Below are 16507 nucleotides of genomic sequence, written 5' to 3'. Positions count from 1 at the left end.
CTATCAAGGTGGTTAGGCTCCTCAACCCCCTTGTACTCCTTCGGGTTAAACCTCGCGATATAGAGGGTGACTTTAGCATGGTCAACCTCCTTCTCCTTACTCTTATCCTTGTCCTCATTCACTCTCTTCAGGGTCTCTGTAAGAGCGTCTTGGTGTTCCAACATCTTAACGATGTCATCCGTAGTCATAAGCTCAGCTCTCGCGTACAAGGCATTTCTCTTGGGCGGCATCTTGAAGCTATAAAGGAAAGGGATAAACATGAACACGCGTGCTAAACCTCAAAACACGAAAATGCGCTGCATAGGACCTACTCGATCGAGTATCCAAACCCACTCGATCGAGTAACGGGCTACTCGATCGAGTGCCCCCATGTACTCGATCGAGCACCCAAACTCCAGAACCAAACGGACCTTCTGATCTCTAACCCACTCGATCGAGTATCTAGGCTACTCGATCGAGTGACCCCTACTCGATCGAGTACCCCTAGTTACTCGATCGAGTGCCCCAAAACTCGATTCGGACTCAAACTCGCTTAAAAACCTACCCGATCGAGTCAGCCTCACTCGATCAAGTACCCCCAATACGTAAGAGATACCCGCATATTACGTCACATACTAACATGCTAAATTTATAAATCATATTATATCATCATAAACATGTTACGCATCCTTCTACTAACTACGTAATCATTTCATTACGCTATTAAAAGCCACATCGTAAATCATTCAACTTGTTATCACTCATTAACATGTTCAACATATAATCATTCTCTTTCACATGCTCAACCTCCTACTTCAACACCAAACAATCAACACACTTCATCACTTTGTTGCACAAGTTAAACAATCACACAGACGACTCAACAAACACGTTCCCATGTGACCGGTTCAAAGTTGTAGGGCGACCCCCGCGACTTTAGGACGTCTCCCAAGCCTTTGCACTAGCTCCTACAACTTTTACCCCGGGTTCATTTTAATTGACTCCCTATGTTCATTAAGTTCATTGGTTACAGGTTTCAGGATCGTCGCTCGGATACCATTTGTAACACCCCCATACTCCGAGTGCCTTACCAGGACCACTCAGGTATGAAGACATCACCATCTCGGTTGCCCGAGGTATGATAATCAAATAGACAAAACAGAAACAACATTTACTATAAGTAATTTAATGAATAAGTACAATCCTTGAAACCCAAACTGAAAGTACAATACATTATTCCAAGCTAACTGTTCTCAACTGAAATAGAAATAAAAGCTAAACTACAGCGGAAGACTCTATCGTCATGTCGTGGCCATCCCAGCTATCCCAGTATCATCTCTATACCTGCTCAATATCTGCTCACCATCCCCGAATGGATCACCGCAGGTTTTACAAAACAACACCGGGGTCAGTACTAATCACACAATCAAAATAGATAACAACAATAAGACAAACAGACAGCTGAACTGTCACACACACACACCCCACCAACTCCCATCATCTCAATCGATCGTCCACCGGGACCCATTACCCGCCATGGGGGACCGCAGCCGTTCCCACCTAAGCCCCGCTCATCGTACGAGCGATAACCCTGTCCATTAATGTGCACATCCCCTTTCGTGGCGGGTTCCACGAAGGGCGAAACTAGGGCGTGAGATCACTCCCGCAAGTGACCCCACTCAGCCGAGAACGCATCTCGAGAACCATCACAAACACAACCACAATCACAATCACAATTACAATTACAATCATCATATCAATCAACTAACTACAGCACATCACCAATATCCCATTATGGGACTAATACTGAGTAGGAAATCCTACCTGGAAAGCACAACACGCAGACGGTATCTACAGCTGTCTCAAAACGCCTCTTCTACGAATTCTCCTCCTAACATATAACACATAAAGACTACCATTCAAATACTACTCATAACAACCCCCAAATCCCAAATTAGGGTTTCATCAATCTTAACAAAACAGTATATAAATTATATTAAAAGCTTACCCTCGACGCAAGGAATCCAACGACACGAACTACGATACGATCCGACCGTCTGAACTCCGGGAATTGTCAAGAACGCGATTAGGAAGAAGACAAGTTGCTTTCTCTCTTAAACAGGTTTTAGGTTTTATAAAAAGTGATTTAGAACAAAGACGAATTGGTTTAAATACCTTAATCGCGTAATTAACAAAACCCGAGAAAACTCCCCCGTAAAACCGGACACTCGATCGAGTACCCAAGGTACTCGATCGAGTACCCCCCTACTCGATCGAGTGCCCCAGCTACTCGATCGAGTGCCCAACAGGTCAGAAACTATTTTATTCTGCAACATACCCTTACTCGACAGAGTAAGGGCTACTCGATAGAGTACCCCCAAGACCATAAATACGGAGTATTACAATTGATTTCTTCCCCTTTGTGTTAATTAGATTTCATTATGTCAAAGTTGTTCTTCACTATTAATTTCGTAATTAGTGTAGTTATGATTATGCGTAGGTAACTCCTTTGTTTGGGAATTAGGTGAGCCATGGTATAAAATTAGGATAGTTGTGTAGCTTGGGTTCTTCCGTATTGGTCTTGTTATCTTTTGATGAATTTCTTTGCAAGGTCGAAAGATTGGTAATTTGATTTATCGCTAGATTTAGAATTTCTCTTGAGTGAAAACTTTGATAAATTCTAGGGAATTATTGGACCGTGAGGTTATTTGAGGTTTGATCGAAAGACTAGCTTATTTTCCCTGAGACCGTATTATGAGATCTCTGCTGCTTGACTGACCTGCTTTTTGCCATGGTGAACCGAAATTCCCGATCCTCTTTTTTATCTTGTTAAGAATATTCACTTAGCAATTAGCCAGTTAATCAATCGATTTCAAAACCCCCAATTTATCGTTACTTTATAGACTGAAAAATAGCAAACAAAATCAACCTTGTCTCTCTGTGGTTCGACCCTTACTATCACTAGCTATAGTTTTAGTTTGGAATTATAAATTTAATTTTGATACTAAACGACGGTATCAGTTACCATACCGAGGCCTCTCCCGCCGTACCTAACGCTAGGTGTACCCCCGCCGCTAGACAAGCCTATGAGACTTATCAAAAGGAGTCAGCCGCAATCAAAAATGTGTTGATCTTCTCTATGGAGGCCGAACTCCAAAGGAGTGCTATAAAGATTAGCACTGCCTATGAGATCTATACGAAGCTTGTGACCATGTTTTCACAAGCTTTGAGGATCATTCAATATGAAGCGGCATCCACATTCTTTGATCTCAACATTAAGGAGGGCAAAAAAGTTAGCCCTCATGTGCTCAAGTTAATGGAGCATGTTAAGACTCTAAAATTGCAAAAGGTAGAGATTCCCGAGGAACTCGTCATTGACCGAATTCTTCATTCCTTAAACAAGGTTAAGGCATATGTTAAATTCAGGGTGAATTTTAATATGCAAAACTTGAAAGTTTCCCTTGATGAATTGCATAAAATGCTTGTGCAAGCAGAAAGGGACATGGGGCTAAGTGTTAGCACCATCAAGGATGTGCTAAACATTAATCATAAGAGCAAAGGGAATTTTAAGAAAGGTAGCAATAAGGGAAAGAAGCAAACTCCCTACAAGAACAAAGGAAAGGCTTTCGAAGCTAGCTCCTCTAAGCCCAAGAAGGGTGCCCCGCCCGGGGACAAGTGCCACTATGGTAATGGTTTTGGGCATTGGAAGAGAAATTGTCCAAAGTACTTTGGCGATATCAATGCTGGAAACATTGTTCCAGTAGGTAAATAACTATCCCTATCTTTTATGTTTCGATCTCAACTTTGGTATTTTGATACAAGTTGTGATGAAACCCTTTTTATTGTAATTAGGGCATCCTAGCAAGGAAAAGGGCAAAGAAAAGCAAGCCTAGAAGATCTTGAGGGATGCTATATGTAGCCTCCCATGGTGCTAGATCCATGGAAGCTAGCGCTTACTTTGTCTTTATTTCCATGTTGTATTTTGAAGTTTTAGAACTATTTTGATTTCCTCGTTCAACTTGGAAATTTGTTTGTTTCCTTAAAACAACGGTTGTATTTTGGATATTAGTGACTTGGTTTGCAACCCAAGTTACTCATTTTATCGTATCGTTTGTTCTAAAATTTATCATCATACACTACTTGCATCGAGAAACATAAGATTATCGACTTAAATTGAGGAAATAGACAATTATAATGATTAAATCATTATATGTCCATAAGCTTTGAATTCGATTCTCCTTATGCCATTGTTACTAAAAGTAACAACTTACTTATGTATGATCAATTATAAAGTTATGTTGAGCTATTGAACTCACATAGTAGGGAACTAAAATTTACAATATGTCTCAAATGGGTCACTAAAAGTTATCATGTGTAATATTTTCCTCCTTACTATCATAAGTACAAAGTTGTTTGTGGCTCATAAAGCTATCTTTGAAGAAAATACATGTATTTTTCTAAAGATATAGTGGGAGAAAATTTAGCCACAAACCTTGACTAGATGGGATCTACGTGAGGAAACCAAAAGAAGATGTTCTTAGGTATGAGATCTATATGAGGAGACCAAAAGAATATGTTCTTAGGATAGACTCTTGACGTGAGGAGACCAAAAGAAACCGTTCTTATGATGACTTGAGACTTATGAAAAGACAAAAGAATATGTTCTTTGAAATTAAGATTTTGATCTATGAAGTGGATATACCTAAAAGTTTTAAAATTCGACATTTTACTTAAGAGCCTTATGAAACTAAATTGGTAATCTATGCAAGTAAATTGATTTATTAGAGATTGTTGAGACCAATCCAAAGTAAATAGAACTTTATGATCAAGAGTTGCATAGATAGGCATGATGATGTCTACAAAAGCTATGTTAATAGGTAACTATGCTAAAATCATTGCTATACCTCATTGTGAAAATGAATAAGTTAAATATTAAAACCTCTTTCCAAATGGGTATTTTGATAGGGATATGTGAATGACATATTAATATGGTTTTAAATAATACTTAGAAAAGCAATGATTATTCCAATTCATATAATATTTCAAATGAGTTGTCAAAAACGACACGTGTGGAATTAAGTGGGAGTCAGTAACAGTCATGTTTAGACATGAAGTTTATTAGGAGCAATCATATTACTCATTGAGAATGACGAGCATATACTGTCTTTTATAAAGAAATATTTAGGTTTTCAATTATGGATGATATTGGACATTATGTGAATCTATTAAAACATGGGATGCTGGATTGGCACATAGATGGGTATCTTATGTTGATAATGATCCTTCATCTTCATGATATCAACAAGTTATGTAGGTTATTCATGTTGATGAATATAGAATTACCATGATAGAGTCATGGTTATTTACTGAACCTAAGAACTGTTGTCTACATGAAATTGATTATTGATGTTTCCGCCATTAGTATGATCATGTATATCATAATGCACATGCTTGGAGCATGATAAGTCAACAAAGATATAATTCAAATGATGGTCTTGTGAAAGTCTTAAAGAACATCCTTAAGATTCTTGAGAAGAATTGAGGATTCGTTCTTATGTTTGGATGATAGACTAAATTGTGTGTTGAAGGGTTACACAAACTCTAGTTTCCGAACCTATAAGGATTTGTCGAAATCCTAGGCTGATTTTATTGACTAAGGAGTAAGAGACTAGAGAAGTATTTTAGTTTCGACCATTGCAAATTCTACAAACAGAATCTAAGTACACTGTGATAAAATGGTCAACATAGGGAATAAGAGTGAATCCCTCTACAAATAACTTTATCACAAGTTATGAGATAACAGTGGGAGCATCATTCAAGCTAAAGAGCCCAAGTCTAGTAGGAAGACTAGACATATACTTCGATAAATTCATGTTATTATAAATAACATTTAATAGAAGAAAATTTTAATTCATAAATTTGGAATGTTTAGATACATAGTATTTCAACTTGCCAAGCTTTTATTGCATTTGAACTAGTGTAAAAGGTACACTGTGGATTATATGATATGAAGTAGTAATAGTGTATTGACTATTCATATATGATAATCGCACTTATCGTTTGAGTTTATTTAAACTCATTTATTAATTTGTTAAATCCAAATGGGTTGTTGAGACAATATTGAACCCGCCACAGAAGGGATGTGCACATTAAGGAACATGGGTTTATCGCTCGATGAGATGAGCGGGGCTTAGGTGGGAACGGCTGCGGTCCCCCACTGGCGGTGTGGAGTACTTGTTGCGATGGGTACTCTGGCAGGGCTACACAATTTAGTGTGTAGTCAGTTGTGTGGAGATTGATGATGGAGACTGGGGTATGATGTGTTGATTGAGCTGCTTAGGGTTTGCTTCATGTTGGTTTGTATCGTGTAATTAGTACTGACCCCGTTTAATTGTTTTAAAAACTGTGGTGATCCATTCGGGGATGGTGAGCGGTTGTTGAGCAGGTTTGATATGATGCCTTTGGGCTAGCTGGGATGAGTCATCACTTGCAGTTAGAAGAGTCTTCCGCTGTGTTAGACGATGTCCTTTAGTTGTTCAGTTTTATTAGCAGACAGTATTGGTTTGATTGTATTTCATTTAACAGTTTTTGTTTGAGACATGTAATCGCTTAAACTATATTTACTTTTAAAGTATGTTTCTTTATTGTCTTATGATTATCGTTGCCTCGGGTAACCGAGATGGTAGCACTTCCATGCCTTAAGTGGTCCTGGTAAGGCACTTGAAATATGGGGGTGTTACACATGAGGCTAATGGCTGAAGTGCTGAGGCCATGCTTGGGTCAGTTTGTTGTGGTATACTTTGATGACATACTGGTTTACAGAAGCAGTAGGGAAGAGCATCTCATGCATCTTGGAGTGGTATTTAAACTTTTCCGGGAACATAAACTATTTGGCAAGCTAGAGAAGTACACCTTTATGGTTGAAGAGGTGACCTTTGTAGGCTACATTTTATCTGGGAGGGGCATATCAGTGGATCAGGAGAAAATCTCAGGAATTCAGTCATGGCCAATCCCTAAGATAATCACTAAAGTAAGGGGATTCCATGGATTGGCTTCTTTTTATAGGAGTTTCATCAATAAATTCAGTTTAGTTGTTGCATCCATCACTGAGGGCATGAAAAAAGGAGAGTTCCACTGGACTGATAGTGCTCAGCAATCCTTTTAGAAAATTAAGAAGCTGATGTGTGAGACTCCTATCCAAAAGCTACCAGATTTTGATCAATTATTTGAGGTAGAGTGTGATGCCAGTGGAGTAGGCATTGGAGCAGTTTTAATTCAGGCTCAAAAACCAGTGGCCTATTTCAGGGAGAAGTTGAATGAAGCTAAATTAAAGTACTCTACCTATGATAAGAAGTTTTATGCTATCATCAGAGCCTTGATGCATTGGAATCATTATCTAAAGCCTAAACCATTTGTGTTGCGCTCAGACCATGAGGCCCTGAAATATATCAATAACAACACAAATTGAGTCACATGCATGCCTAGTGGGTGGAGTTCTTGTAGTCATTCACATTTTCCAGCAAATACAAGGAGGGGAAACAAAATGTGGTGGCAGATGCATTGTCAAGGAGGCGCTCCTTACTGTCAGTCATGGAAAACAAGGTCCTTGGATTTGAGTTTATGAAAGAAATGTACAACGAGGATCCTGATTTCTCTAAAGAATGGATAACTCAAACTGGGGGAAATAATGTTCAGGGGAACAAATATCTACTAAATGAAGGCTTCTTGTTTCATGGCAACAAGCCCTGCGAGCCAAGGGGATCTTCAGGGATCTGTTAATTAGGGAAGTGCATTCAGGAGGCTTAGGAGGGCATTTTGGAGTCCAAAAAACACTGTATATACTTCAGGACCATTTCAATTGGCCTAAAATGATGGGGGATGTCCAAGTTGTCCTCAGAAGATGTTCAACATGCCAAAAATGCAGGAGCTCCTTCCAGGTTGGGCCATATACTCCCTTACCAGTGCCTGATAATCCATGTGAAGATGTGAGCATGGATTTTATTGTTGCATTACCTATAACTCAGAGAGCCAAGGATTCTATAATGGTAGTTGTTGATAGGTTCAGCAAAATGGCCAATTTTGTTGTCTATAAGAGGATTGAAGATGCTGCCAGTGTTGCTATGCTCTACTTACAGGAAATTGTTACGCTGCATGGGGTACCGAAGACCATAGTGTCTGACAGGGACACCAAGTTCATGAGCTAGTTTTGGTAGACCCTGTGGAGACTTCTAAAGACAAAATTATTGTTCAGTACTTCTCACCATCTTAAAACTGATGGCCAAACTGAGGTCACCAATAAGATCTCGGGAAGGATATTGAGATACGTAGTCAGCAAGTCCTTGAAGGATTGGGATAGGAAACTGCCACAAGCTAAGTTATGCAGCATAAGCTGTTAACCAGGCTAATGACCTTTTGAAGGAAGGCCAGGGACAACCTAGTCATGCCCTTACCTTGCCAGGACATGGGCTAGGAATACCAGGCACAATCCAGGCACAGGAGCCCCTGCAAACCACACCAAGGCCAACAACAATCATAGCAACAATACTCAGGCAACCTCAACTGTCAGTCTAAATTCATCAGGCCACAAGTACACGATTCAGGCTAACCACCAGCTGCCACCTTGGCCAGCTGAATCTTTATTCAACTAAGTTTAAATTAATCCTAAGAACCCAGGCTCAATTCACAAGGAATTTCTCAGAAAATCAAACTGAAAAGCAAGTTGGGAGGGGTAATTCAGATAAAGTAGAATTGCCATTTTTGGCCAAACAAGGGAAAAAACTCTCAACAAAGGACTCTTGACCTGTTTCAGCATTCACCAGATAACACCTAGAGCAACAATTGATGCATAAGCCAAAGACATTTGACCTTTAACAATCAGCCAAAGAAATGCAGTAGTCCATGAGCAGACGTCACTATCATACATGCAGCTCTTTTGTTTTTGTTTAGTTTGCTTTAATTCCTTTTGTATCCGTTGTAATATATTTCCAATATTCTTGTTTGCTTCCTAAGACTAATCTTGGCCCTTAGATGAAGGTATCTAGGGTTTATTTGTGTTGAGACTTCAAGGGAAAGGCCTATATAAGGACCATTCCTCAGTCTGTTTTACTAGACTTTGATTAATGAAAAACCTTGAGATTTCTCTCAAAATTTGCAAATCTTATTAACTTTGCTGAGTCTTAGTTTTAAGTCAGACTTAATATCTTCTTGTGCTTGCTTAGAAGGTGATTAAGGATATGTGGTGTTACTTAGAACAGGTCTGTGCTTACTTGAGTTGTTTTAAGTGCATTGTCTGTCTGTCTTGTGTTTCCTCTGTGCTTGCTTGAGTAAATTCATTTCAGGCTCCCTAAATTATTAAGTTTAACCTATGTGCTTGCTTGAGCGTGAATTTGATAATTATATCTCCTTTTTACATCAGAAAATATCACAAGAGCAGTCACAAGAGTCATATTGAGAAAATTGTCTGAGAATCACAACATTTCAGTCTGGCTTTCTAATTATTAAAAATACTTAGAATGTTTGTAAAATTCTGAATTTTGGCTTAGTTTTACTTTACCATCTTAACTAAATTGTCACCAATTTTCATAATTTTTCAAGGCCATTTGCTATTTTTACAAAAATCTTAAAGTTTATTGCATTCCCTGAAATTGTCCTTGTTTTATTGTCAGGGCTTGTTCAATTTGTGTCTATTCCTTTGGCTTACACTGCAAATTCTGGTAATCAGAGCTTAGGTTATAACACAATCCCATCTTGTGTTAGTCCGGAGTGAGAGAAAGTGAGTTCAATTACCCTAACTACAACAAAAACAGAAAAAAACAACCCAATTAGTGAAGAGAGACTTACTGATATTGAAACAAGGATAAAGAATCTAGCAGGAAATGTGGATACTTTGCTCAATACTGTCCATACTGTCATGGAAATATTTCCAAATATGATCCAAGAAGACATCAACCACCTTTCGGAGGAAGAGGAAGGGGGAGAGGGATTGTAATGGGAGCAGGAAGGAGGCAACCACATCATGATCCATATGAGGAAGCAATCTCTGAGTCAAATGACTCAAGAATGGAGGAAGGAATCTATGATGCGAGAGACAAAGATGTAAAGGTAGACATCCTAAATTCCATGGTTTTTTGGATATAAGGATTACAATGATAGGAAGTCCTCTAAGATTGTCATTTTAAAATTTAAGGGATATCCCTTCTCTGTGGTATGAGAGTATGAAACACCAAAGAATTAGGGATGGGAAGGAACCAATTAGATCTTGGCTTAAGTTGAAAAAGAAATTGAAAGAAAAACTCATAGCCAAAGACTATACCCAGAACATCTTTATCAAACTGACTCTGTTAAGGCAAGACCGAAAGTCTGTTGAGGCCTAACTTAGGAGCTTTGAACAGCTAACCCTGCAATGTGAGGTCACTGAAAAACCTGAGCAAAAGATTGGTAGAATTGTTAAGGGTCTAGTTCCTAAGATTGCTAGCAGGGTAAGGATGCAGCAGGTTTGATCATTTGATGAGGCAATTAACCTAGCCTTAAGAGTTGAGAAACTGGGAAAGGTGAAACCTGTAACACCCAAATTCCCCAACCAGACCATCATTCAAACCTTATACTGGTGTTAAGATCACTGAGACACCTAAACCAACTACCCAACTCATAGGAGACAAGGGAAAGGCACCCATGTACCCTAAGACTAACCCACCTCTGTCAAGGGATAAGATCAAATGTTTTTAGTGCCAAGGCTTTGGACATTTGAAGAAGGATTGTCCGTATAACATGGCTCTCACAGCTATGGAGATTGAAGAGTGGGAAAGGGAAGGTCTAGTTGAATATGAGGAGGATGAGACACTGGTCCTAGAAGGAGAGGAAACTGAGGAGGGAACATAACAAGGACAAGTTGTAGCCCACCATGACACAGGGCACAGTTTGGTCCTATGGAGGGTTATGCACTCTCAACCAGCTCCTCAAGAAGTTGATCAAAGATCGATGATCTTCAGAAGCAGATACAGTATACAAGGAAGGGTGTGTAATCTGATCATTGATGGAGGTACCTGTACCAATGTAGCTTCCACCATTATGGTCAGCAAGCTGAGTTTACCCACCTAAGAGCACCCAAGTCCATATAAGTTAAGGTGGTTAAACAAAGGTTCTGAAGTGAGAGTTGACAAGCAGTGCATTGTCCTTTTTTCAATTGGGAAGGTGTACAAGGATGAAGTGTTATGTGATGTGGTCCATATGGATGCTTTCCACCTACTGTTAGGGAGGACATGGGCGTTTGATAGGAATACCACTCACCGGGGAAAGGAAAATGTCTATAGTTTCAGACATCATGGTAAAAAAGTCACCCTGAATCCCTTGCCACCAAACCAAAGAGGTTATGGAAGTTCTAACATGCCTGAGGAAGTCAATGGAGTACTGTTTTTATCTGAGGCAACCATGGTCATGTTAGGTTTATATACCCTTATTAGACTCTTCTAATGGTGATCTAAATAACTTGTTGATTTAGAACTAGTGGATCTAGTTACATGCATAACAAAATAAAAGAGATAAAGAAGAAAACAATGTTCTTTACATTGTTAAATGGTTCGAAATAGGTACAAGTAAGGTCTCCTACCTTCACTTGTTCTTAAGCTTAATATGTTAGGATGATTTCCAAAAATCTTCAAGTTCAAAGTGTAGGAACACTCCAATCGGTTGCACCCAAGACATTCCCATAACACTAATTCATATACCAACTAGGTATTATGAATTAGTAACCTTAAATTTGGATCTAATATTATTTTCATTACTACTATAGTATTTTTGAGGTTATATTAGATCTAGAACAAAAATATACATAAAGCAATTTTATGAGAGAAGATGAGAGAGAGAGAGCACATTTTCTTAGTTTGTGGCTTTTCTTATTCTCAGTTTGTGGCTCAGTTTTATGAGAGAAGATGAGAGAGAGAGAGCACATAAAGCATTTTTACCAAGAAGGAACATCTTCCTACGTTTTATTCTCAGTTTGTGGCTTTTCTTATTCTCAGTTTGTGGCTCTTGAACATTTTCTCCCACTCTATCTTTAAGAAATAATTCTCATTTCTTTAATAGACAGCATCACGAAACACAAACCCTTTGTTCCCGTGATCATTCAGGAAGAGAGAGCACATGTTTACTATTGAAACAAGCTACAATTTAGGTACCATGCCTAACTATATCTCATATGAAAAGTAAACGATTGCTTTAACCATGTTTTGGTTTAGTGGAAAAATTAAAAATGCTAGACAAATTTGCTACATAAACTATCTCCAACATTATAGTAAAGATTCAATCATATCGTATAGGATTCTTTGCAACTTTCTAATACACCTTATCTTGATAGGGTGTGGTGGTGAAAGTGATCTTCTGATACCATATCACACTCTGTATGGTGCAGATAAAAGTCATCACTTTATTGTTCCCCATTTTAACATGTTTACTTTGATACCTTTTAAACATTCATTGAACTTATTCAAAGAATTTCTCTTCTTACCTCATTAAGTGGATACCTAGTATCTACCTAATTCGTTGGTAAAAGAGATGAAGAATTAATAACCTTTTCTGATTGAAATTGTATTCGACCATACACGCCAAGTGTAAATAGGGTGAATATCTTGCTCTATTCATAATCCTTTTCCAAAAAAAAAGTCATGTATTAACTTGCTTTGAATACAAGATTCGCATACACCAAAAGATTCCCAACCAAATGGTTTGGGAGACTAGTCAAGACTAGTTTCTAAATGTGATTTTCAATCAAGAATTGAGAAAGGATTGGGGTCACCAACTTGAGTCTTGTATATATGACATTTTATTTCAAGTTTGAATATAATTACCTTGATTAGTATGGTCTCACCTTAAACTTAATCGTGGTATATTAAGAGACAACGCTTGTTTTAATTGCGTAATGGAGAACACCTTTTGCGATTTTCTACAAAAACTTGAATTATATTCTTATTTAGAGTTAGTGTACATCTTAACAATTATTGAGGTACATCTCTAAATACAAAACTAAAATGAGTACACTATAACACTTATATGTTCGTGGATGAAATGGCAGCTACCCTAGTTCCATTCATGTAAATTTCTGAATTTAGTCTTGCTTGTCGTTACACCATAATGCCAAATATTATGACGAAATCCACAAATTCGTATCAAATACTCATGATGTGGTAATTGGCAAGAATGCAATGTCAATGTCATAGATATTCATGAAGGAATATGCTTGAGTCACATGACCAACTTTCTAGATCTTTACTTATTTGGGGTTTGTATCTATTTTAGTGTCTAACACCTTCTCTTTCGAGCCTAGTTCTATCCTTAACAATTAAAATTAGGAAATTTACTTCTTATTGCTCCCACTCACTTCAAGAATTTCTACTTGATGAAGACTTATCTTCATATAAATTCTTAGTTAATCCTTCACAGGGATGAACTCTATCGTGGTATTTGGTCAATCAAAATTTCTAACAAATCAATTTACCAATTTAACATTGTCATATTCTCAACAACTTAAGTGCTTGAGGACAAGTGTATAGGTTGAGCAATAAGACTTTTGAACCATGGGTGCATAGAAGATATAATCAAAACATATTTTGACTAATGATTACCTCTAGTCATACTTCTTCACAAGAAATCATACATAGGTATGTTAGGAATTTTAAGATACTAATCTCATAAAACATAGGACAACTCCTATGGAGTTCTATGGAATAGAACGTTTCCTATGGGGCTAGTCCACAATCTATGATACGGTTCATTTTTAGAAAGATATACTTTGTCGTTAGCAATAGTGGTTTAGCGGAGACTCGTATTACAATCGAATTGATATCGCATATTTAAAAGGAGAATAGATAAAGAACAACATAAAACAATGAAATAGTGGGAAAAGAAATATTCATCGTCATTATATGAAAACATTTTAGCATGTTTTAGCATTTATATAATGACCTCCAGCCAATTATATAAATGATTCCGAGATCCAAATCCATATTATATTGGGCACGGGGAAACCGATATATCCCTTACTAATATAACTCGGTGGGTTAACTCTTTAACTGATTCTGCAGTTAGAACTCTCGGTCGATGAAATTATGTTAAGTTCATCTCTAGCCCCGGAACATAAGACTAGTCTTCATGTCCCGTTGCGTCCAACCAAATTTCGCGTGCAATAACGTTTTATTACCCCACTTAGCCAATGATAAATGAAAGCACCCCGGGAAAACTGAACCTACCTCAAATGTCACGGGGATTCATGGGTCCTACTATTTGGTAAGGCTTAATCTCAATTTTTAATAACGTGATAGGTCGAGTCAATTTATTATCTATCAAATTTAAGTGAACTAAATTTTCGAACTAACGATAATCATAATTGACATGGTTGAATACTCGATATTATATGCATGTGTAGTTTATGGGAATTTGGCAATGCATGCAAACATATAAAAGAAACATGCAAAGCAATAAATTTCCTAGTATGGCCTTCCTAAAATAGAAAATCTAATATTCTGTTACAAATTCGGAAACCAATTCCATTGGTCCCTTGAACTTCAAGTGACACGCCTCCCAAGGAAAACCCCGTCTTGATCGGAACTCCTTTCCGAATGGCTCCGTCTTTAGGAAACTCCGGAATTACAAAAATTATAATAAAAATACATAGCTATTCCTATTATACATTTGTAATAAAAATTTAAATCTATTAGTTACAAAACAGTGATGCGAAATCACATTAAAATTACAACCAAATCGATATTCCCTTTCATTATGGGTAATACCAATTAAAGACTAAGGCCATACTAAGATAAAAATTACATAATTAAAAATTATATAAATAAAATATGACATTTATCAATAAAAAATGAAGCATTATTTTATGATCTAACGCGCAAAATTAATGTGCCAAAACGCCCAATTTATACCTAATATCGTATATAATCCGGTTTTATGGAAATGCGTGATAATAACTTATTAAAATCACAAATCCATACTTAAATCAAATTTAAGCCCAAGTTAATTATCCAAACCTTCTTAGGACTCAAAAATTAGCTTTTACTAAACATTTGACAATAATTCAACTTGGTTTTATATTATTGCTCATTTAAACTTCTTCTAATCATAATAATTAGGAAATAATTCCCAACTAATCATAAAAAATTTGGAAAAATTTGAAATAACATTTTCGTAAATACTGGAATATTATCAAGATTCCAATAACTCAATAACATTTGCCCAAAAATATTTATAATTTACTTCATTAATAAATCGTATAAATCATAACTTTTACCATTTAATCCAAATTAAACATAAAAATTATTTAAAAAATCAAAAAAAAAATTTTGAACATTCTTAAAAATTTCCAGAACCTGGAAATGGCAAAATTTCAACCAAAAATTTCGAATTTATTTTTATGACGAATAAAGTTGCCCTTTTATCGATTTTATCACATAAAAATCAATAAACATACCAAATCAATCAAAATTAATCATGCAACATTAGATCTGATGTTCATATCATAAATACAACATTAGGAAAAACTTTCAAGCCATAAAATTCATTTTAGCTATTTTTGCTAAAAATAGTCACTATTTATATCATTTTAACCATTAAAATTATAAATCATGCATAATAAATCACATTATCTCAAATTTTACATACAATATGTAAAATATGCATGTGACATCATATTAAAAATTCATGGCCTGTTTCAAAGTTTAACTATTTTTAATCATTTGACCTCCATTTATACCATTTTTATCACATAAAAATCATAAATCATGCAATATTAATCCGATTAATACGAAATTTTACATACAATACATAAAATATTCATGTGAGGTCATACTAGGTTGAGGTTGTTTTTAGTGTGATGATTATGTTTTGTGCCTTAAAACAATAAACCACACCACCCTAGTCTACCCATCACAAAACCGGCTCCCACTACATAAAATGGACTCCATTTTATTTTTTGTAATTTGTCATTTGTAGTTGTGTCATGTAACATGTCATTTGTAATATAAATGCATATTTAACTAATTAAATATCATTTCAAATTAAATAAATTACATTTAACAAATTAACAAGTAATTCACAATTACATGTAAATAAAATGGGTCACTTTAAGACTAGTTAATATAATCTACAACATCTTGTAGTTATAACTAATTAATTACTCTTATCTTTAATGTTTCATAAACATTAATCAATCTTAGTAATATATTAAAATAATTACTAAATTGAATCTTATTTAGTCACATTACAATAAGATATATAATTCTCACTTATAAATAAATTTGTTCAATTTAAGGATTTAATTAATCCGTATCAATATACGATTAGTTAACTTTTCAGTTTGGGAATCGTCCTATAGGTGTGACCTTAAGGGATCAACTGATCATCACCGTCAAACGACAGTAATGTCAAACTCTAGTTAGCCAATTATTACTAATTAATGTTGATCAGTTGACTATATAATGAATCATACCTTACGTATTCTTATTATGAGATTTAAATATTATGTTTAATC

General features: G+C 36.3%; 2 protein-coding genes across 2 annotated transcripts; both read left to right on the top strand.

Moving 5' to 3' along the window:
* Positions 1 to 6706: 6706 nt before the first annotated feature.
* LOC141601340 (putative mitochondrial protein AtMg00860) lies at positions 6707 to 7144 on the top strand. Its single transcript, XM_074421615.1, has one exon. It carries the CDS (start codon positions 6707 to 6709, stop codon positions 7142 to 7144), a length of 438 nt encoding a protein of 145 aa, XP_074277716.1.
* Positions 7145 to 7159: 15 nt separating this feature from the next.
* On the top strand, positions 7160 to 7758 carry LOC141601339 (uncharacterized). Its single transcript, XM_074421614.1, has 2 exons — positions 7160 to 7311; positions 7500 to 7758. Exons 1-2 carry the CDS (start codon positions 7160 to 7162, stop codon positions 7756 to 7758), a joined length of 411 nt encoding a protein of 136 aa, XP_074277715.1.
* Positions 7759 to 16507: the final 8749 nt, after the last annotated feature.

This window comes from Silene latifolia, chromosome 9 (genome assembly GCF_048544455.1).
Source record: "Silene latifolia isolate original U9 population chromosome 9, ASM4854445v1, whole genome shotgun sequence".
NCBI lineage: Eukaryota > Viridiplantae > Streptophyta > Magnoliopsida > Caryophyllales > Caryophyllaceae > Silene > Silene latifolia.
This window is presented reverse-complemented; position numbering and strand designations above follow the sequence as displayed.

Bases quoted from the DNA above. Each gene is read 5' to 3' on its own strand.
- LOC141601340 (XM_074421615.1), top strand. From the start codon at position 6,707: ATGGGGGTGTTACACATGAGGCTAATGGCTGAAGTGCTGAGGCCATGC.
- LOC141601339 (XM_074421614.1), top strand. From the start codon at position 7,160: ATGTGTGAGACTCCTATCCAAAAGCTACCAGATTTTGATCAATTATTT. The intron at 7,312-7,499 runs GTACTCTACCTA...CACATTTTCCAG, and splicing joins TTGAATGAAGCTAAATTAAA to CAAATACAAGGAGGGGAAAC.